The sequence below is a fragment of the Protopterus annectens genome, chromosome 6.part0 (genome assembly GCF_019279795.1).
Source record: "Protopterus annectens isolate FY-2018-M chromosome 6.part0, PAN1.0, whole genome shotgun sequence".
In the NCBI taxonomy this organism is placed as follows: Eukaryota; Metazoa; Chordata; order Ceratodontiformes; family Protopteridae; genus Protopterus; species Protopterus annectens.
Window position 1 is genome coordinate 734,880,412 of NC_056737.1, and position 23,310 is coordinate 734,903,721.

The 23,310-nt window shown below is 41.8% G+C and overlaps 1 protein-coding gene across 1 annotated transcript in view; it reads left to right on the top strand.

Annotated features, from left to right (window-relative positions):
• The window catches only part of KTN1 (kinectin 1), a gene marked incomplete in the record, with an annotated part of 2,305,074 nt that overhangs the window by 1,307,629 nt on the left and 974,135 nt on the right, over positions 1–23,310 (top strand). Inside the window, 1 exon segment of the mRNA XM_044074427.1 lies at positions 9,947–10,037. Within this exon segment, the coding sequence (XP_043930362.1) occupies positions 9,947–10,037 (91 nt within the window).

Below are 23,310 nucleotides of genomic sequence, written 5' to 3' on the forward strand. Positions count from 1 at the left end.
CAACTAACTCTGGGCAAAACTGCAATCCAAATTGTAGCTTGCTACAGATCCCCCACCATGCCCCAGGATTCCCACTCCTCTTTTCTTGATGTATTGGAAAGTGTTAGGGTTCAACCAAACACCCTAATAATGGGCGATTTCAACTACCCCACCATTAACTGGGAAAACTACTCGTGTACCAACTCCTTTGCTCAACGCTTTCTGGAATTCATAAACTCCAATGCCCTGGATCAACTTATCCACGCCCCCACCAGGGGCAACAATATCCTAGATCTAGTCATTACCAACATGAGTGACCGGTGTTTCACACCTGAAGTCAACGCCTCATTGGTCCGATCCGACCATAAGCTAATTACCCTAGATGTCCACATCCTGCCCCCACCCCCCATTAAGGAAACCATGGTAAAAAATTTCTCCAATGCCAACTTCATGCTTAAGACAGAAGTGGTGAACTTCATGACACCCATGCAGATGGACAGTACAGTTACGGCTACTGAATCCTACACAATTGCACTTTATAAGCACTTACACGAGTGCATGGATCGTACTATTCCAATTAGAACCAAGATGCTATCCTCCAAAAAAAGGAAGCCAATCTTGTGGTGCCCTGCCATAAACAAACTGTACAACAGAAGGAAGAAACTATTGCAAAAGAGAGTAAAATCCCATGAGTGGAGGAGGTCCCTGGTCAGCCTCAGTAAGAAGCTGCGATCCCTGATAAAATCCTCCAAAGCTAGTTAGGAAAACAAAATTGCCACTGATTCTAAAGACAACCACAAAGCATTCTATAGCTTTGTCAAGAATCTCAATGGCAGCACTCAGATCTGCTCTAAGGTACAGCACAATGGCACTAAATATACAGACCCAACTGATGTTGCCAACATCCTGGCAGATAGGTTCAGTGCTAACTTTACCCCCTCTCACCCCCTAAAGAGCCCATCTCTATACTGGAAGAATGCAAATTTCCTGTAATCATGGCTACACAGGTAAAAAACACACTCTCCAAAGCCAAGAACACAGCATCTATGGGGCCAGACAACATCCCAGGCTGCGTTCTACACGAACTACAGAACGAACTGGTACCCCACCTAAGTACCATGTTCAATCATAGCCTCACCTCAGGCTTTGTGCCCGCTGAATGGCGCATAGCGACGGTTATCCCACTCCACAAGGGGGGAGCCACCATGGACCCCGGGAACTACCGCCCCATTAACCTGCCGAGCCTGGTCTGCAAGGCCATGGAAGGTATCATCATGGAACTTATAAACAAAGACACTGGTAATCTCCAAACTGGACCCTACCCAGTTTGGGTTTGTAAAAAGCAGATCATGTCTGCTAAACCTGCATAGACTTCTTTGAAGTAGTCAACAAAGCTGTAGACGAGGGTAAGGTGGTTCACACAGCCTGTCTAGATCTTGCCAAGGCTTTTGACACCATCCCCCACTCTGGAATTATAGATAAACTCACTAAACTAGGTATAAATCCCTATGTCACAAGGTGGGTTGCCAACTGGCTCACTGACAGAACCCACACTGTGAAAGTAGCAGACTCCAAATCCGACTTCAGACCAGTGACAAGTGGAGTACCACAGGGTTCAGTCCTGGGTCCTCTCCTGTTTGGTATCTACTTCTCTGAAGTACAGGCTTACACAGAAGGTCTTTGGCTAACGAAGTTCGCAGATGACTGCAAACTAGGAGCCGTAATCGAAACTCCTAATGATGCGGGCATCCTTCAAAAGGGCCTCACTGAGACAGATGCCTGGTGTCAAAGTCATGGGCCCAAGCTCAATTCCAAAAAGTGCATTGTCATCCCATTTGGTAAAGACTCTGTACCCATGAACTACAACATAGGCAGTAGTATACTTAACACCGAAAGTGTGATGAGACCTTGGGACACAGGTGGACAGTAGTCTCTCCTTTGATCATCACATCGCCACAGTAGTCAGGAAATCCTTCTATGTGGCACACCTCATCACAAAAGGTTTCTCATCCAGAAAAAAAGAGGTCATTGTTCCCCTCTACTCTTCACTCATTAGACCCATTATAGAGTACAACGCCTCTTTTGGTGTGTATCTCACAAGACATCTACAAGAACTGGAAAGGCCGCAGAAATACCTCACAAAGAGGATTACTGGCCTCAAACAGATGCCCTATGCAGACCGTCTCAAAAAACTCCAGCTTTACTCTGTCGCATATCGCCTTCTCAGAGGTGATTTCTGCCTAACATACAATGCTATGTCAAACCCAGAGCTGTTGGACATGCTCCACTTAAAGAAATCCCAATCCCTCCGACTTACACGCTCTAGGGACATAAACATTGTCACCACAATAAACAGAACATGCCGGAGGGATAGATTCCTGTCCCAGAGACTTCCCATACTGTGGAATAAACTATCTATCTATATCAAACAAAGCTCCTCATTAGCTCCCTTCAAGAAAAGACTTGATGATTGAATGGGAAATAGGAAATTCACCCCGGGGATCACTTCTGTGGCTCTGCTCGACAGTGGCACAGGAAAATAATTTTCTTGGGTGACAAAAGCCAGGGTACCTTTTTGGCTGGGCTTGTATAGGCCCTAGGGCCGATAGCCTAGTACCTACCTATGAACCTACAAAGGTGCCTCCAAAAATTTCTACTTGGAGGAATGTTGTTTCTCAGCTGCTCCCACTAATAAGGTATCTGGTTGTATAGATTCACTGTCTCCAACAGAATTCCTTTCTAACTGACCCTAGCTAAGACCTCTTAAAACTCCATCAGGGAAAAAAAAACTTAAAACAAATGCAATATAAGAAAAACATGCAGTGTCTGACTGTCTCACTGATCATCTCCCATTCTAAACAACCAAAGTTAATAGTCATTTAGAAGAAAATTCAATCATGTCAACAGACCAAAAGGGTGACAGTCATGTGGAACAGATGATCACTTATTAAATTCATAATGGGAATTCTAAAAAGGAGAAGAATCTAAATATGGCATGGATAAATTACAAAAAGATATTTGCCAGCATCCCACATTCATAGATAGAAGACATGCTTACAGATGTACAAGATAAACTCTACCGTGATCAGTTACATTACAGTGACCATGAACCAGTGGCAAACCACTTTGCAGCTGAGCCACGATTAAGGACAAATCATCATGGGGACAAAAATCCAAGGGGAGGATATTCCAGGGTGACTATTACCACTGCTATTTTGTCTTGCCCTTAACTCATTAAGCTGTCTACTTAACAGATTGGGTCATGGTTACAGTCTGGCTCCCAGAAAATAACAACGTGTAAAGGCTTCTCATCTCCTTTTTGTGGAGGATTTAAACCTGTATAGTTAATCAGATAAGGAGCTGGAAGCACAACTGGAAGTGGTCAAAACTTTCTCGGATGATTGTCATTTGGCCTTGATAAATGCAAAAGTAACATTTAAAGCTGGAAAGCTGCATCACAAAGAAAATATTACTCTGGGACAGGAATGTGATATAAAGGAACTTGAGCAGAAGGGAGTGTATACATTTTTGGGAATTGATGAAGGCTCGACAATTAAAATATGAACAAATGCAAGCAAAGCTCAGTAAGGAATATTTTAGACTAAAATTAATACTGAAAATAGCCCTGACATCTAGGACCAAAGTCCAAGCTATAAACCAGTTTGTCATTTCTATTTTAACTTAAAGTTTTGGGGTGATTGTCTGGCCCCAAAAGGTATTGGATCATTTGGACAGGAAAACAAGAAAAATGCTTCGCAGTTATCAAATGATACATAAAAATCAGTGTATACCAAGATTGTATACTACTCCTCTTGAAGAATGTATGGACCTCCTGAAAATTGATTACATGTGTAGATCTGCAGTCACAGGACTGCATACAGATCTGGTGGCCTCATCAGATCTAAACATAGACACATTCTCTTCATGTTTCAAAACTTTCACTAAGATGACTTCCCTGCTTAGTATAGCAGAAGCATATTGGTGTCAGTCAGGAATGGTAACCAAACCAGAAGTAGACAAAAATCAGGCAGCAAATGAATTTTCCAAAAATTAAAAGAAAGAATATAAGAAGAATCAGATGAGAAGTCAAGAAATTTGGAAAAGGCTTAAATATAGTTACAAGTAGAGAAAACCCCTGCAGCATCCTCATGTTGATCAGGATCTGAAGCAGGAATGGTTAAGGAGAGGTGAATTTAAACCAAAAGATGAAATGTTAAGATTGGCAGCCCAGGATAGTAGACTTGCGTACACATTTGTTTACCAAGTCCATTGAGCTTGTGGGAGAAACAGGCAAATATGGATTCTGTAAAACAGAACTGGAAACTGTCATATCTTGTTGCTGGGTATGATACACTGTTAGAGGGCTTGTATACTGAAAGGCATAATAACGTGGCAAGACTGTTGCATTAAGGTTTGTGCAAACATTAAAGTATTGAAGTAGTTGTGAAGCATTAGAAACATGAGCCACAAAGCGTTATAGGGAATGATGAAGTTTGTCACATGGGATCACCTATTGCCAACAGTTCAAAAATAGATGTGAGAAAACCAGTTATAGTAGTCCATGAAAAGAAGGCAATAGGAGCATTGCTCATTGAAATTGGTACACACAGTGATTACAGTGTCTTGCATAGAGAGAAGACACCAAGTCATAAAATACCAGGATTTGCAGCAAGAAACAAGAGCAATGTGGAATGACTCACTGACCATTCCAATAGTAGTAGGAGCAGTGGGTCTCAAAGAATGTACAGTCTTGTTTAAATATGCTATCAATGCATGCAATTCCGTATGATTTGCAGGAGTCGTCAGTTCTGGGCACGTTGCGAGTGCTGCTAAGAGCACTTTTGTCTAACATCAAAGACTGAAACAATGCTAACTTCATGAATTTAATCATACTTTGACTTGGAAATGGAGTCTGTTGTTGACATGGTATTAGTAGCCCAAAATACTTGGAGAACTTAAACCAGACATATCACACTACCACTTAAACAGCATGTTTATAAAACAACAGTCAACCTTTCCAAGTTTAACCCAGAAATATTCATTACTATCCCATCATCTTTTAACTGGAACTTCTTAAAAATCCTTCCCTAAGATAATGCTATAAATAAATTCAGTACAACTTTCCTGAATATCCTAAATAGCCTTCTATCTCCTGGAAGGAATAGACTAAAACAAACAATGCATTTTGGCTATCCAAAAAGAGTATAATGCTAATGCAGGGTAGGGGGGAAAAAAAGCACTGAAAGAACGGCAAAAATATGAAACACTACAATATCGTGAAAACTTCAGAATGCTTTGCCATCATACTAAAAAGCAAATAAATTAAGACAAAAAAACTATACTATAATAACTTTCAGAATAATAAACAGTCCTAAAAAATTGTGGACAACCATTAAAAAAATCTTGCATCCCAGCCAAAAATTCAGTCCTAACCCCTCTCCCAATAACTCGCCCCTCAAAACCACACTACAATCCAACCCTTATTTCATTAGTGGTATAGCATCAATTACCAAGGATTCCACATTATCTAATCCTAACCCTGCCCAGCAGCCACAGATCAGCATATCCACTTCAAACCTGTGCCCACATCCTATATATAGCTACCCTTAATCTCAAACCAAGCCCTATTTCAGCTAATGACCTTCCAAGCGAGTACCTTAAAATAGCAGCCAGTAGCATTGCATATCCTGTCTTAATCCTTAAGTAAGTCAGTCTGGGAATCCCACGTTCCCTCTTTCTGGAAAAAGTTGCACATTATCCCTCTGTACAAAGGAGGAAGTTCAACAGATATTACTAACTTTAGTCCTATAGCAATTGTATCTCTTCTGTCCGGAATACTTGAAAAATATATTCTAAAACAATTGCTAAATTATCTCCTGCAGGAAGAAACTCCCATCGTCCACACAGCATAGGTTCCGTCCTTCCTGCAGTATTAACACTGTACGTCTAACCTATATAGATACTGTCAGTAAAGCTAGAGATAATGGCATACTAGTCTACTGCGTATTTCTAGACTTGTCTAAAACCTTCGACACAGTTTGTCACAGCAAACTTCTACTTTAAATGGCCTAATTAGGTCTCTGTCAGCCCACCCTTGTATAGTTCAAAAGCTACCTATCCGATAGGTATCAGTCAGTAATATGGCACTCTACCCTCTCTCCTCCCAGTCACCACCTGTGTACCACAAGCATACCTTTCAACTGTCCAGATTTTGCCCCATATTAGCATTTTCCTAATAGAAGTTGTGATTTTCTGGTAAATCATTCAGGATTGAAGTAACAGAATGATAGTAAACGACAGACATTTGAGTTTCAGACTTGTATCATTCAGAAAATACATAATTCAAAAACTGTTATTCTAGTAACTTTCTAAGTTTATAGCAATATTTAAAATCTGTCCCTATTTTTGTGTCTTTGTGCTCCCATTATTTCTGGCTTTGTCCAGATTTCTTACATTGAGGTATGACCACAAAGCTCTGTTCTTAGTCCTCTCCTCTTTAACATTCTCACCAACACACTCCACACATCCACACAACAGACCTCCGTAATACAGTACACAGATGACTCCAGATTCATTTGCACATCTGACAGCATAGCACACCTCCAAAAAATTACTCAGGAAGCTTTAATAGCCACTGAAACTTGGCTTTGTAACTCACAACTCATGCTCAACCGTAAAAGGGAAAAACAAACTACTTTTTCCTCAAATCCCCCCTCTCATGAAAAAAATGAAATCTTCTCTCTTGATAATACAACCATTGAAATCACTTCTCATAGGAAATTGTTAGGGGATGATAGTGAATATGATAATCTTCATTTGACCTGCATATACAAAATTGCATAAGAAAAATTCATCAAAACCAGGAATGCTTTACTGAGCCAAAAACGTTCTCACCAATGCAACTAAAACTCTACTTACCACTACTGATCTCCATCCTATACTTCTTTATGGTGTTCCCATCCCTACTAAGCCTCAGACATCACAAAAATCAAAACTTGAACAATGCTATAACAAAGTTACTAAATTTACAGCAAATACCCCTTTCAGAACCCACCACTGTGTAACACTAAAAAGCTTAAATTGGTTAGAACTGCCTGATCAGCTAATATATGCACGGTTTCTTACCACCTATAAAGTTATCAAGCATCCACCTGCTTGTTTAGCACTAAATAATATTCTACACAACTATGTTTCCAGTCTATCATTATGATCTAGTGATCAAAAACTCCTGTCTGGACACAAACCTATCAAGTCTGGTGGGCATTGTCAGTACTTTGTACCATGTTTTTAGCCTGGAACTCCTTACCTGTATCCAACATGTCAGTACCATTCCTTCTATCCTTCAAGCCATTCTGAAAGACAGCTGTCCCTGTTCTTGATAAACACCAGGATAAACTATATCCCTAAATATGAACAAATACCTATTCCTACCTTACACCTCCTTGTTCTCCCTTCTTCATTCACTTTCTTACTTCTATCAATTTCTCTTCCCTGGCTTTCTCTCCAACTATATACTGTAAGCCTCCTTTTCTCTCACTTCATATTGCAGTTCCTGTTTTTGTACTGTAACTTACCATTAACTTGTCTATAAACTGACTAAAATGTCTCTGAATATTAAACCTTTGTCATATAAATGGTTTATATTCTTAACCAATGTTTTCAAATGTCTTATTTGGTATAATTTAAGCTGTAGATGTTTTTGTATTATTTTTGAAGATTGTAAAATTATTCTTAATGTTTTGTAATACTTTGGACCTCTGAAAATGGGCTCTTACTCAGATGGACTTTCCCAGTAATCCTATGTCAATACATACATTCTTTTTTCTACCAAGGCAGGAAACTCTGCCAGGTTATGTTAAAGAAAAATAAAACGAATAGTGCATGAAACAGGAAATGATAAATATGGTGAGCTGCTTCTCAGGAGCACAAGTTCAATTATTACTTGTTCCTTGAGGAAGCAGCTGCTTGTGTTTATTTTAGGTGTTCTGTTTGAACTTGTTCTACCAGGACAGTGGCTATTTCACTGCCTGTTTTCTGGAGGTTTCTTTTCAGATCATCTGTGGTACTGCTGCATACCTGACTAGTATGTTTAACTTTACCAAACACTTGTCCTCTAATTTTATATCTAAATCCAGGCTGGGCGCTTTCCTAGAACATTGCACCAGTGTCTGCTCTGCTAATATTCTTTACCCATAATTGTACTGTTCATTGCTGTGGAGTAATGCATAGTTGGAAGAACTATTTGATGCTCTTCCATGTGAGATAATTTTGTTACATGTGAATTTGCTGTAACTCCCTGTAATTAATGGGTCTGAACATTTTCTCCACCCTTTGGAGCGTTGTTTCTGTTTGATCTAGTTTTGTGTTCTCTGTTCATGAACTGAAAAGCTGGGTCCTCTTCCTGTTCTTGTAGAGTTCTTTAAATCTGTATCAAAGATACAGAGGCTAGAAGGGTCTATTGTAGAAGAGTTTTAGAAATCGAGAACACTGTCTGTTGTAGGGAAAACTGCACAGGTGAAGACTCATTGTAGTCCATAAAGTCTTGGCATATATTGACATCTTAAATGATAAGACATGGACAAGTGAATAAGACTCCACTTTTTAGGTTTTGCTGTTCAAGTAATTTTTTTCTTCCAGGGTTTACATGTTTGGCTTGCTACTTGTGATGCAGCAGTTTTCATTGACCCCCTCACAGAGCTTGACCTTCCAGTTTAATTCCCACTTGGAGTGACATCCTCACAATGTAGGCATGTCTTCCCTCTGTCTTTAAGTTTCAGTTTACTTTTTGAACCGTATTCTTTAGATTCCTTCCACATCGGATAGATGAATTTAGCAGTCCTTGTTTAATTTCTTCTGATGGATCCTACCATTTGCTTTCCTAGCTTAAGCTGCAGACTAGCTTCCCTGTGTGAGTGTAGGGTAGGGCAGGTGTTGAAAAATAAATATGTTTATTTATTTTACATTTGTTAACATATCAAATAGTACAAAGTCTTTAGTACAGAATATAGTTAACACATATTAAAAAAAAATTAAGTTGACATACATTTTCTAACAGAGTAAGTAATTATAATAAGACTGTTTACAACAGTAATGGTTCATAGGAGTGAAAAAACAATAGGAATTATAGCAATAACATTTAATACATTCTGAATGATTGCACTTAATTTCAGTATGTACAGTTTTCAAACAGATATGTCAATGCGGTCGAACATTGGTAGTAGATAGAAAATAAGTTTGATGTAAGAATCAGTAAGGTGTTGAGTGGGTTCAGTGTTTGAAGGGATAGTGTAGTATAGGAGGTTTGGAGGGAGTTTAGTAGGTCTAACCTGGGCTGTGGCAGTAGCAGAGCCCAGGAGTTTGTAAGGTCGGTTTTTAGGAGTTATTTAAACTGTTTAGATGAGGAAGTGTTCATAAGTGGGTTGGGTAAAGAGTTCTAAAGTTTGGAGATATAGTTGGAGAAGAGGGATTCATCTGTTGTGTTTTTTTTACTTTGGTGACTTGGAGGAGTAGTTTGTTGCTTGAGGGAAGGGATCTGGATGCAAAGTATGGTTGGATAATGTCCTCAAAGGCTGTTTTTTTTTCTGGATGGTGGAGGATTTTGTGGGCTACGGTTAGTTGATTAAATTGAAGTAAAAGAGGGAGTTCTAGTCAGTTAAGTTGTTTGAGAGATTGACAGTGATGGGATTTATAGGAAACGGTGTCAAATTTGGATAATTTGTTATAGCAGGTTTCAAGCGTGGTGAGGTCAGTTTTACAGAGGTCTGTAAGGATAGGGGATGGCATATGAGTGTTGATAGCAGGTGTGTTGAGTGGGTGATTTTTGTATTGTTAGTTAGAAATTGTTTAGTCCTATAAAGGAGACCAAGTTTCTTGTGAACTTTTTTAATGGTTTGGTCTATGTGGAGGTCAGTATGTGGAGTAAATGAGCTCATAACTTAAATGTAATTCCTTTCCTTTTCTTTTTCAGACTCGCTGAGAAAGAAATGCAGATCTCTGATCTTGGAAATGAATTGTGTTCGCTTCGTGCTGTTGTAGACCAGCAAAGAATGAAAAACAATGTATGTGGTAAGACTAGGTACTTGCATTTTCAAGTCATCTGCTTTAATTTTGACATTGGGAATGGGTGCCTTTATTTACCTATTCATTTATTTTCTGTAAAATTCAGTTATTAGATTTATAAAATATTCATCAGCTTTCTTGGTTTTTACAAACTGATGTGAATGTTTCAGCAAGGTTCTTTTTTAGAATCTTATTAGTGAAGAAACAGGAATCCTAAGTACTAAGCTGTAGGTTGTTTTCCCGAAATAGGTTTATGTTTTATATCTGCTTATCCTCTAACATATTCTGCTTTTGTTAAATGTGAATGTGAACATACAGGGGAACATCTTTTCAGTTTACTCTAATATTTTATTCTTAATTGTGTTCACAAAGTCTTTCATCATCAGATTGTAAATGTTTCTGTATGTATTCCCGAAACTGTGTTGTTAAAAGCTGTTTTGTTGTGTTTTTGTGGTTTTATTAAACTAGGCTGTGCCTGGAAGTTGAGTAAAGTAATCAGTGTACTACTCCCATAAATGGAACATAAAAAATTGTTCATGTGAAATAAAATGGTAGCTCTTCTACCTTTATAGTGACATCTGTAAGAATAAAATACTGTAATGGAGTTTTCATAAGCAGCTTGACTCTGAAGATACTGATATTGTTGTATGTTGTGCAGGGGACTGCATCTAGAGTAACAAGTCTGTTCATAATAGGTGGAAATGAGAAACTGAATAGTTCTGTGAAATGTGATGTACTTAAGTTTAGGGTAGCAGAGACTGAAGAAGAAAGCCTTTAGAGATGATGTCTTTTTATTTTATTCATTTATTATTTATTTTACATTTGTTAACTGGGAAAAATCCAACTGGACCAGGTCCATTTTCAGTGGATGCCTGGGGAGAAAAGCTCCACGTTTGACAAGAAGAAAACAAAACAATGCAATGAGAATAAGTACCATAAATATAAATATTTAGAGGTAGACCTGTACAAGAATCTATCACAGTAATTCAAATAGGGTTACATGAATATAATAGTATCTTACAATATCTGTAGACAAAAATATTACAAAAAGAGTGGTAGTGACTACATTTGCTATTTTAAATGACTGTTTACATTTCCTAGTGAGTGTACACTGAAAGAGGTAGCAAGCCAGTGTGGCTTAATTAGAAGTGAGTATATGTAAGTATGTAAGCACAAGTGTAGATAAGAGTGTTGTGGAGGAGGAGAGAAGATGTACTAATTTTCATGTGATACATGGACAGATCCAACTTTTCCTGAGATGTGGTTTTAATAGGCTTTTAAAGTAAAAGTTTGTTGTTGCAGAGGATATATTAGTGCATAGTTCATCAAGGCTATCAAAGTGGGAGTTACTAATGTAGTATATTTTCATGGAACAGATGAACATAGTACATTTAGTGAGGAATGATAAGGAGAGAGAGAGAATGTTGAATGGGTAGTAGGTTGAAACGAGATCTTTTCAGGAGGAGTTGAGAAGAAATATTGTTTCACAGAATTGAGTTATGGAATGCATAGCTGGTAGGAGGGCATTGTTCAGCTGTTTGGGGGTGGAGTCAGGGATTCTTGTCCTGTGTTTGAGGTGGAATGGTTGAGGTTTGGTCAGTAGAAAAAGGCATCTGTAACATTTGGGAGGACTTCCTAGACCAGTGATGTCCAGACTTTTTGGTTCGGGGTCCACTTATACTTGTCACGATTTGGGGAGTTTGCATTAACATGTTCGACATGTCTCTGCCCAGTCAAAACAGTGTGATGGACATTGTGAGGCTCAAATAAAATGCTTTGATGGCCAGTGGGTCACCTGTTGGACACCCCTGGCTTAACGCATAGTCCTATACCTGTCAGTATGTCTCTGCTGATGAATCAGTACAGCTGTACTTTGGGGGGGGGGGTCCTTTGCAATGGGTGTAACACTTGGGTGCTGCCTTTTTGTGACTCTTCTCATGGGTGTCCATTTTGAAATCCCATACTTGGGGCACATGGTTAAGGGGCATACACACCCAAGGATCACATTTTCTTCCTACTACTGCAGTTCAACTGTCCTGTTAATGTGTTGTAAACTTTTGCTTTTGATACTGGAATTGCACAGACCTTTTAAGCATAATTGCATTTACTGGATCATAAGTTTTAAGGTATTTATAAGAGCTGTCTTGTCATATAAGGCTGATGCATTATGTTACAAGTACCAGCACTTCAGTTTAGTTTTCTTTGTAGTTAACCGCTTCAGAAAACACATGTGATGTATTATTGGCAGTCAGAGAAGCAATTACTTGAAAATGGTAGTCAAAATATAACAACTGTAATTGAAGTATTGAATGTTGTTAGTGGTAGAAAAACTGGAAGTGGAACCTTTAGAAAGAAGGATGTTAATGTATATGTGCCTATGTCTTGAGTGACAGTTTAATAAAAGTTTAAAAAAAAAATTGCATGTGATGAGGGTGATGGAGAAAATTGTGTGAAATGGTAAGTCAAGACCCGACAACAGGGATGTACCTCCAAAAATACTTACATCATGTGCAGGGGTAAATCAGACTTGAAAGTACAACATTCTCTCAAAATGGGGACAGTTCAGAGGCCTGCCTGCAAAAAATTTATTTTAGCAAAATGTTAATTCTCTTTGATAACCCCTCACCACCTTTATACTATGGCAGAGGTGCAGTAGATTGTTCCCAGTCTGTCAAATAGTGCTATGCTAGAAACAGGGATAAATTAGTCCCACCTCCCTGCATGGTCTTTTGTACTTTATCGGAGGATTCTTGCTTTAAAATTTCACATTACTGTGGTCTTCTGTTCCTTGCTTATTCCTTCAGTATGTGTTAACACTCTTTTTCAGGAAAGAAAGAAGAGGAGAGCTCTGGGTTATCCTATTTTTAGTGTGCCTCTTATGATGATGCATTTGCTAGAAAGCTTCTGTTTGGTCCTTCTAGCTCGCAATAATGAGAAGGCTGACGACTTTTATAAGTCTGTCCCTGGCTGTGCCAAGTCAGTTTCTGTGATTGGAATCTTCTAGAGTAGGTTAAACAAGCCAAGTCATATGTCTTTCCTCTAAAAGTAAGTCAGATGCTGAGGGCAGATTTTTGCAGAAGATTCTAAATCCTTCATCCTGTGGTCTTTTATTTATTTGCCTGATAACTTGCAAGTTTTTATTTATTTTTTTTTTAACCTCTCTAGAGTGAGAGGATATACAGAAAAGCCTTAACATTATGTCTTCATAAGGTTCCCTTGTGCACACTGTATCTCCGATTTTGTAGATATTATGGTCAGGACCCTTGATCACTAGTGACGTACTTAGCAGGGCATCATGAATCTGTCAGTGGGTATCCTTAATTTCATGAGTTCATGTACACTGCTATCCCGCTGACTGTGGGGTCCTGGGGCAAAGTGCTTTTTAGAAAGCTCTTGCAGAGCATCATATTCTGTCTACAAAAACAGAAGCAAGACCCTTTCTACTGTGGGTATCCTTAATCCTCCTGTTCCTCTTCTTTTGCACACTATGAAATGCAGATATGGAAAAATAATTCCTGGACTGGAATATTTTCTTCCTGTTATCTTTCTTTCTAAACTGTGCAATGCACTGCAGAAGCTGTTAAGTGCATTAATCTCTCTGACCACTTCAGACACCACTGTGCTAATTTTTGTAGAAGTGCATAACTGCCATTTACAGAAAGCTAGTTTCCTTTTCATTTCAGCAAAAAACGGCCAGCACTCCTTATGAGGGATCCAGTGTATACTTTAATAAATCAGCAGTATAATAATCATTTTAGTGTAAAAATTACTGTGTACTTTGACACGCTGAGGAAGACCATAGGGCCGAAACCGGTTTGTTATTTAGTGTCATTTTTACACTAAATGATTATTATACTGCTGATTTAATAAAGTATACACACCCTCATAGGGAGTGCTGGCTGTTTTTTGTTGTGATTTGGGGTGTTTTGGCCATTGCACTTGCCGTACTTGCGGAAGCTCTCAATGTTGACTGTATTTCCTTTTCATTGCACTCATTTAAAATTTTAAGGCCTACAGACTTCTTGGCAAGGAAATTACATTTTTCAACTTTAGGTGTTGTTCTAATTCACTAATCCTTCAAAGAACAAGACCCGCTTTTAGTATCCTCAGAGATGAATGAGCCTTCAGCAGTTTGTTTCCACGGCTTTGGAATACACTAACTCTGAAGGTTATAAAGGAATGTGGTATGCATGTATGTAATAGTAACAGTCTATCCATTCATAAAAACAAATCTGAGTAGGCATTCATTAGTTAATATTTTCTGTTTCTCTTAACCTGTTTCAGTTTATGCTATATGTGATCACTGTATTTAATTGGTGCAGGCACTCTCAAATTCTGCAGACCATATGCAAGTATTGGATATTGAAGGTCATTTTTATATGTTAGGGTATTTCTAGCTTCTCTTCTTGCTTCCCGTTTCCTCTGTGAATTACATTCACATTAATAAATCAGTATTTGTTTTCCTCACTGTTTATCCATTCCATGCACAATTCACTTATTGTATTGTCTAAGTGTAGCTGAAGTCTGTACGGAGTATTATTGTATATGACAGTGTAATTAATATTTGCATGTCCATAACTTTACGTACTCTTCCTCTGTAGTAGTCAGGAATAATGCTGTTACTGTACCCCAGATAAACTGGGCTCTACTGGTGGTTTAACCAGAAAGAGAGTTGTCCAAGATTAATCTGAGTGAGCAGTATTATGCATTGATGATTGAATGCTTGTAAACAACATAGATGATACATTGCATGAGCTTCTAAGCTCCTTAAGTTCCTCAGACTGCTTTCTAGAAGGCATGTGTACCACAACATGCAGTTCTTTGTAACTTAATATTAAAATGTGTAAATTTATGTACCTCATATACTTCAGCCCTCTTTTTCTAATTATAATAAATGTACATGTACACACTTGTATATATACACACACATACATGTCTGTACACACAATACATATCACTTGCATGTGAAAACAACTCTGACCCATAAACTGCCAGAGGTTCCCTGTCTCTCTCTCTCTCTCTCTCAGGATTAAATGAGACGAAGCACAGACATGTAGTAAAATAGACTCAGAGTTCACTGTCCTACAAGATCTTTCTGCTGGAAGTAAATCATCTATGTTATGAAAGTTAGGTGAAAACTAAGTCATGATTTTATCAGACCATTAAAAGTGTAATAAAGTTATAAACCCTAAATGAAGTTCAACCTTAAATACTGTGAGCAACTAATCAGGATTTTAGATGAAAGAAATTGGTCATTAAGGAAACTGAGAGATGTAAAGGACTGCATATGGGTCTTGGAGTAAAACGGGGAAGGATGTTCACTGCTTGGCTCCCTGTGCAAGCTTGTGCCACAAAGTCCTAGCAAATATTACCCAAAAAGCTCCAAGAAAATACCTCCTATGCCAGCTGGTATTTACAGTAGAACTGCAACAAACAGAACATCATACATGAAGTGAGAAAGTTGTCCAGATTTGTCATAAACCGTTGTATAAAGGGTGTGAAGCTTGCAACTGTAATAAAACATCAGAGCATATGTCACGAATACTGAGGGAGAATATGTAGAAATAAATTGGACTGATAATTGGTCCATAGGCATTTGCCTTAAATGGAAACTTCAAGTATCATGCAATTTGAGAAGGGTATTGTGCCAGGAATGCAAGATGTCCTCCTTTAGATCACTTTTGCAGTATTCTAAACTGTTGGGTTATCGCACAAAATAACCTGGAAGTTTGGCTGGGGTACCAGAGCTAAAACCTTTTATACAGACACATGTCCAATGTATAACCTAAGTGCATGGGTGTAAGTGTACATAAGTGGACAAATGAGCATGGAAACCTCTGTCAGGTATTCAGCAAAGTTACAGAATGACATGGAAGGGAAATTCCACCATTCAAAAGTATCCCTCCACCCCTTCCTAGTTAGGTAAATGTCTTACCTCAGATGTTGTCCACCCCTTCCTAGTTAGGTAAATGTCTTACCTCCGATATTGTATGCTTTTCACAACCAGTGTACAATATAATCTGTACCTCAACAGTTTGTAAGAAAAGTGTTTTATTTCAGACTTTTCCTGGTGCCCAGAAAAGGAGACTGGAGACCCATTCTAGATTTGTCCCATCTCAACACCTTTCTATATTGCCCTAGTTCTGAATACTGTCACTGCAGACTCTGCTCCCTTACATTTTTTCTCAGGCCTGCCTGGTTTTTTTTTGGACTACAAGGACACTTGTGTCAACATTGCCATTCATCCTTCTAACAAGAAATTAAGATTACCAGCTTGTTCATCACACTTTGTTTCCTGCTTACCCTTTGGGTTATCTGCAGCCCCAGAAGGTCTTCACAAAGTGCTTAGCACCAACTATTGCCGTCTACAGAACTCAAATTCAAATATTTCCATATCCTAGACAGTCTATTAATCCAAACATCATCTCAGGAGATTCTTTTACAGCATCTCTTCTACTGAGTCAGAGATTCACAATACAGGTAAAATCTACATTGGGTCTTGCACAAGACCTTGTCTTTACTGGATGCAGGCTGGATATATCTCCTGCTAGCCTTCCTACCACATGGGAAGGTCCATACACTCTCCAACTACTTTCTATCCCGGCTTCCTCTTCAGTCTTACCCTACAAAGGAAATTTCCAGAGCCCTGAGGTTCATGGCAGTGTCTACCCATTGTTTTTTTTTTGTACGATTTCATACAAGAAAAATCCAGTGGTACCTAGACCTTATCTGGACTCGCATTGTCTCCATCTGGGCACTCCCAGTTCCACTCATCCCCTTTCTGAAGAAAATTTAAGTGGTAGATATCACAGGTAAACCTCAACCTAGGCTTTCCATGTATGTGGACCTTTCACAGGACCTGTCGACAGATTTGTCAGACCTAGCTTGGGGGTAGTGCATGGACAGTTTCTCAGAGTCCAGGGGCAATGGTCACCACGTCAAAGGACATTACATCAACAGGAAGGAAATAGGGGTTCTGATTCAGGCCTGCAAGTCTTCCCTAACACACCATCTCCAGGCCTCCTCAGTTTCTTCACAGACAATATTAAAGTTATGTGGTATATAAATAAATGCAGTGGGCATTGTCGGCTCCTCAGACTGATTCTTGTAACTTGGGAACAGGCCATAAAAGTAAACTTGACCCTCTATGCAGTTTACATTCTCACACAAGACAATATCCAGGCAGATTTTTTTAAGCAGGTCCATGGAAGACCCTCACAAATTGATTATGAAAAGGGATCTTACTAGACATGGTCTACAAATGGGGTATTCAAACAATATACCTTTTTGCCTCCATTCACAACAGGCAGCACCAAATGTTTTACTCCAAGACTTCTTGTCTTCAGGCCTGGATGACAGATACAATGTCATTTATTTGTCCCCCCACTTCCCCAGCCTCTAATCCCCAAGGTCTTGCTAAAGATCCAGAGGGACAAGCCAGAAATCTTATTGGTGACACCCTTTTGGCCCAGGCAGTACTGGTTTCCCCTTCTCTCTCACCAGAAGTTACCCTATTTTTTAATTTCTCCAGGTCTTTTGGGTTTCTAATACCATGACGGTTTCTAATACCATGATGAGAATGGACCCTATTTCTAAGTCAGTTTACAATTAAAGTTCATGAAATTAGTATTTTCAACCTTTGATGTTACCCAAAAGTGCTCTTCACAACACCCTCAATGTACTAAGTAATAATGACTCCTGCAATTCGTATGGCGTTACATGTATTGGTAACATATCCAAGTATGATTGTAAATCTTTTTTTTTTTTTATAAAACCTGCTGCCTCTACTACAGTTGGAACTGTCTGGGTATCCTCCTTCCACATTGCCCTCATTTCTGCCTGCAAATCCTGGTATTTTATGACTTTGTGTCTCTCTGTACGCAAGACACTAGTCACTGGTAGTCACTGGGTGTAGCAATTTCAATAATCAATGCTGCTTTTGTCTAATTTTCATGGACTGTTATATCTGGTTTTCTCACATCTATTTTTTGAACTGTTGATAGTGGTTGATCCAGTGTGATATAAACTTCATTTTCAGTGATGCGTTGTGGCTCATGTTTCCAATGTTTTTCAGCCACTTCAATACCATAATGTTTGCACAGTCCCCAATGTAACAGTATTGCCACATTACTTTGCCTTTCAGTATACAATCCTCCTGCTATTAGTATATCACAAGCAGCTAGAAGATGTGCGACTGTTTTACAAAACCTACATTTGTCTGTTTTTCACACGTTCAATGGACTTTGTAAACCAGTGTGTATGTTGTCCACTATCTTAGGCTGCCATTATTAGCTTTTCATATTTTGTTTTAAATTCACCTCTCCTTAAACATTCCTCAGTTCGATCCTGATCAGCATAAGGTTGTTCCAAGAGTTTCCTATACTTACAGCTAGCTATATTTATGCTTTTTCCACATTTCTTGCCTTCTCATCTGATCCTTCACAGTATATTCTTTTTTGTCTTTTGCACATTCAGTTGCTGCCTGATTTTTATCTACTTCTGGTTTCATTTCCATTTCTGCTTGACACCAGTATGCTTCTGCTAAAAGCAGGGAAGTCATCTTAGAGTTTTTCTCCTCATGTTTAAGAACTTTCACTACATTTGGATCTTGTGAAGTCAACAGATGTGTGCAGTGTGCAGATTACAAATCTATACATATAATCAATTTTGAGGAGGCCCATCCTCCTTCAAAACAGGGAATATATAATCTTGATATTCAGTGATTTTTATAAATCATTTGATGAGCATGCAGCATCCGTCTTGTTTTCCTGTCTAACCTGTCCCAACACATTTTGGGGCCAATAGTCACTCCAAAGCTGTAAGCTAAGACAGAAAGAGCAAATTGGTTTATAGCTTGGACTTTATTCCTAGATGTAAATGCTGATTTTAGTATTTTAAGGCTTCTAAAATATTCCTTACTGAGTTTTGTTTGCATTTGTTCATGTTTTATTGTTGATCTTCATCAGTTCCCAAATATTTATACACTCCCTCTTGCTCAAGTTTTTGTATATCACATTCCTGTCCCAAACAGATGATCTGAAGTAGGAACTTCATTTGTCAGCAACCTGTGGGATACGGATCCAATCTCGGATCCGAGCCGGAAACTTCTATCATAGCATAGATCCAAGCTCCTAGCTCCTCCCCCTTACCCATAATCCCCTGCCTACCCTAACTGACCTCAGATCTAGTTTGCCGCTCTTCAAGCAACAGCTAGGTTCCAGAGCTCTTAGCGTTTTTGTGAGAAAAAAAGGTTTTTCTTTCTTCTTTCTGAGTGAGTGATTGTGTGTGCGTGGTAGGTTTACCCTTTACACTAATCTTATTATTATTTTAGCTTTCAGCTTAAATTTAATTTAAACTATTTCTCCCTCCCCGCTGGTCGTAGCGTGTATGTGTGACTTGAGTGTTAGGGGCCTAGTGAGTGTGCTTTACTGTAGTAATGTCGGAGGCCCCTAAAGCCATTTTTTTGAAATGCATCGAGTGTGGTCACAAGCTTTCACCGGCTGATGGCCACACTCTGCGTTAGGTGCCTTGGGTTGAACACCTCTCTTCGGGTTGCGTGATTTGCGCGGCATTCAACCCCAGCGCACTCAAGGATCGAAGGTCGAAGCTAGTTCTGGCAGGCCTTCTACCCCCAGACTCTGCTTCGGCCTCTGGTACTTCGGTGCCCGCTATCCCCCCGGTAGCGGTCACTCTTGCCTCCCTTCCTCCGACCGGGACTCAACCTCCCGCTTCGGCTCCGGAGGATAGGGAGGCCAGGAAGGAGAAGTGGCGGGAGAAGCACCTTAAGCGGCGGGCCGATGACTCCTCATCGGCCCCGCCCACCAAGAGGGCTTCTCCGTCCAAGTCTTCTCAATCTCCTCCTCCTCCGATCCCCTTGTTTCTCCCCGGGACCTGAGGAGGAGGTGATCCGGTCCCCGTCTAGGTCATCGAGGCGACACTCCAGGTCTGCCTCGGTGGCCTCTTCGAGGTCCACTTTTAGCATGTCTGATGCGGACATGGACCGGATGATGAGATTCATCCAGGCCCAGATGCAGATGGGAGTGCTCTTGCCCCCCCCCCCTCTGGGGGGGGGAGCTCAACCCCTTTTTTCACTCCTATAGCTCCTTCTCCGACCCGCATTCCGGGTTCGGAGTGCTCGGAGCCGAGCCACGTTGGATCCGGGGGTAGGTCGGAGCCGTCCGTGCTGGGCACGTCGGCTCCGATTGCTCCCTCGAGTTTGTCGGATCTGACCTCTCGGAGCCGTGGGCCGAGCTTCGGATTCGAGGGATTCGGTGTGCGTTTGGCTCCGTCCCGGTCGGAGCACACTGGTCCTTTGGATGCGACGCTCTCAGCGCCGGGTCCGATCCCCGCTTCGGATCCGAGTGGGAGTCGGATCTCGGATCCGTCAGAGAGCGGCTCCCCCTCGGCTTTCACTGTGGTGGAGAGGGCACTGTTGAGTGCTTCCAGGCCTCCGGTCCTGGCTTCGGCTCCCTCCCGCACTCCTTCTCATCTGGTCCTAGCTCTCCTCATCCGGCCCTCGGGGCAGCCTGCCTCAGCGCCTTTAGGAGTTCCAGTGGAACAGGATACAGCCCCCCCGAGGAGATTCCTCACAAGGCAAAGTGCAAAAGGAGGCACATAGACCCCCCTGAGAGTCTCACCGAAGATACGGACTTGGATGAAGGGGAAGGCTCCCCTAGGTCACCCCCCGAGGATGTCTCCTTTGGAGACATCATGGAAATGCTCAAAATCAGGGGTGGGTGGTCTGCCCCCAAGGCTTCCTCTGATGAGTCCGTATTCCTTGAGGCAGGACCATCTGCCTCTTGGGTGTCCCCTCCACCCAAACCCTGGTGGATCTCATATCCTCTAGGGCTTGGAAGGAACCGGACACCGTAGAGCCGATCCCCAAGCATCCAGACAAAACTTTGAGCCCCCCTGCAGAGAGATCACACTGGAGCAGAGGTCCCCCTGTAGATGCCATGTTGGTGGCTGCAGCCACCAAGAAAGAGTTGGCTCAGGAGAGCCCCACGGTTCATCCTCCGTGCAAGGAGTCTCGCGCGATGGACCATCTTGGGAAGCGGGCCTTCAGTTCAGCGACCTTCTCTATGAGGGCCTTGAACTACATGGCACACGTTATTCGGATGCAGCAGGATCTAATTAAGGAATACGCTGCTTCCCCCCCAGGGTCCATGTCGGAGGGAGACAAGGATCTGTGCTCCTCCCGAATGGCCACCCTCCACTCTGTCTCTAACACCTCTATGCGGCTGTTGTCTCATACTATGGAGGGAGCTGCTAGAGCAGGTGGAGTCGGGCTTGTCATGAGGAGACAAGCCTGGCTCCATCACTGTGACTTCTTGGAACCCTTTAAGGCGTCATTCGCGAATGCCCCTTTTGATGGTTCTGCACTGTTCGGCAAAACCGTTCGCGACACTCTTGTCCAGAGCGAGAAAGACGAGAAGACCTTGTCTGCCATCGGAGTCCGCTTCTCTGCGCCCCAGAGGTCCTTTTCCAAGAACCAAAAGGGTCAGAAGAAGATGTGGTTCCGAAAATCGCATCAATCCCAGTCTGCTCAGGACAACCAGTCCTCTCGTGGCAGAGGAGGACAGGGAGGACGCCTCCCCAGAGGCAGAGGGGGTCCCAGGAATTTTGGGTCCAGAGAACCGTTCTCTGAGAGGCCCACGCAGAACCCCTGAGGGGTTACCCGACTGCTCCACTCTGGAAGCAGTCGGGGGGTGTTTTTCGAGGCACCTAGCAAAATGGGAGTCCATAACAACGAATCGCTGGGTGCTTCGTATTATATCCAGGGGTTACCAAATTCCCCTTATAGTAAACCCCAGAATCAGAAGCCTTCCCGACGTTCCACCCAGTCAGAGGGAGGCGGCTGCTGCAGAAATTCAGCAGCTTCTGCAAAAAAGAGCCATCCAGCCCGTCCCCCCAGATCAAGTCGGATCAGGGTTTTACTCCAGGTTCTTTCTGGTGCCAAAAAAGACGGGGGACTTGAGGTCCATCCTTGACCTCTGTCTCCTAAACCTGGCGGTACCCAAAGAAAAGTTCCGAATGGTCACGTTGCAATCCGTCCTCCCCTTATTGCGGGAGGATGACTGGATGTGCTCCATAGACCTCAAGGATGCGTACTATCACATTCTAGTGGACAGGCGTTCCAGGAGGTTTCTCCGCTTCCGGCTGGGAGCCAGTCACTTTCAATTCAGGGTCCTCCCCTTCGGTCTCACCTCAGCCCCCAGGGTGTTCACCAAGGTCCTAGCGATAATAGCGGCCCACCTGAGACTCCAGGGAATTCAGGTCTTTCCATACCTGGACGACTGGCTCCTCACAGCCCCAACAAGGCATCTACTTTGTTCATGCAGGGATTATTTCCTCAGTCTGGCTCCACTATTAGGATTAACCATCAACATGACCAAATCCTCTCTCATCCCTACACAGGTGTTGGATTTTATAGGGGCGAGACTGGATTCCAGACAGATGCTTGCGTTCTTGACTCCAGATCGGCTTCGGAACCTGATGTTGCACGGGCAGGCCATCCTTCAACTGCAAACTCCTTCAGTGGAATTGATCCTGAGGGCCCTAGGATCTATGGCGGCTGCAATCCCTCTGCTGCCATTGGCCCGGTTGAACATGAGGGTTCTGCAGTGGACCCTCCAGGTACAGTGGTCCCTGTCTCGCAACCCCCTGTCTCACCCCATTTCCTTAAGCAAGGTTTGCAGAAGATCGCTCCTGTGGTGGCTCCAGTCTCCCAACTTCCACATGGGACGTCCCTTCTCTTACCTCCGCCAGTCGACACAGTGACCACGGACGCTTCTCGCCTGGGGTGGGGGGTGGGGCATTTTTCAGGCAGGACAGTCCAAGGCACATGGAATGACGTAGAGACCTCTTTGCATATCAACGTCCTAGAGATGAGGGCGGTGCTTTTGACGTTGCAGGCACTGCACAACTCTCTTCCGGTAGGGACGATTGCGGTACAGACAGACAACATGTCGGTCGTCTGGTACATCAACAAACAGGGGGGAACCAGGTCTTACCCCCTTTGCCGCGAGGCCATGAGAGTGTGGGAATGGGCGATTTCCACCAACCGCTTTCTCATAGCAATGCACATTCCGGGACGGTCCAACATTCTAGCGGACAGACTGTCGTACTATCCTGACTCCTTACGAATGGTCTCTCAACCATCGAGTTGCAGAGCAAGTATTTGCCCGATGGGGGCAACCTTGTTGCGATCTTTTTGCCTCTCCTTCAAACACCAAATGCAACGATTACTTCGCTCTGATCCCCCCTCCGTGG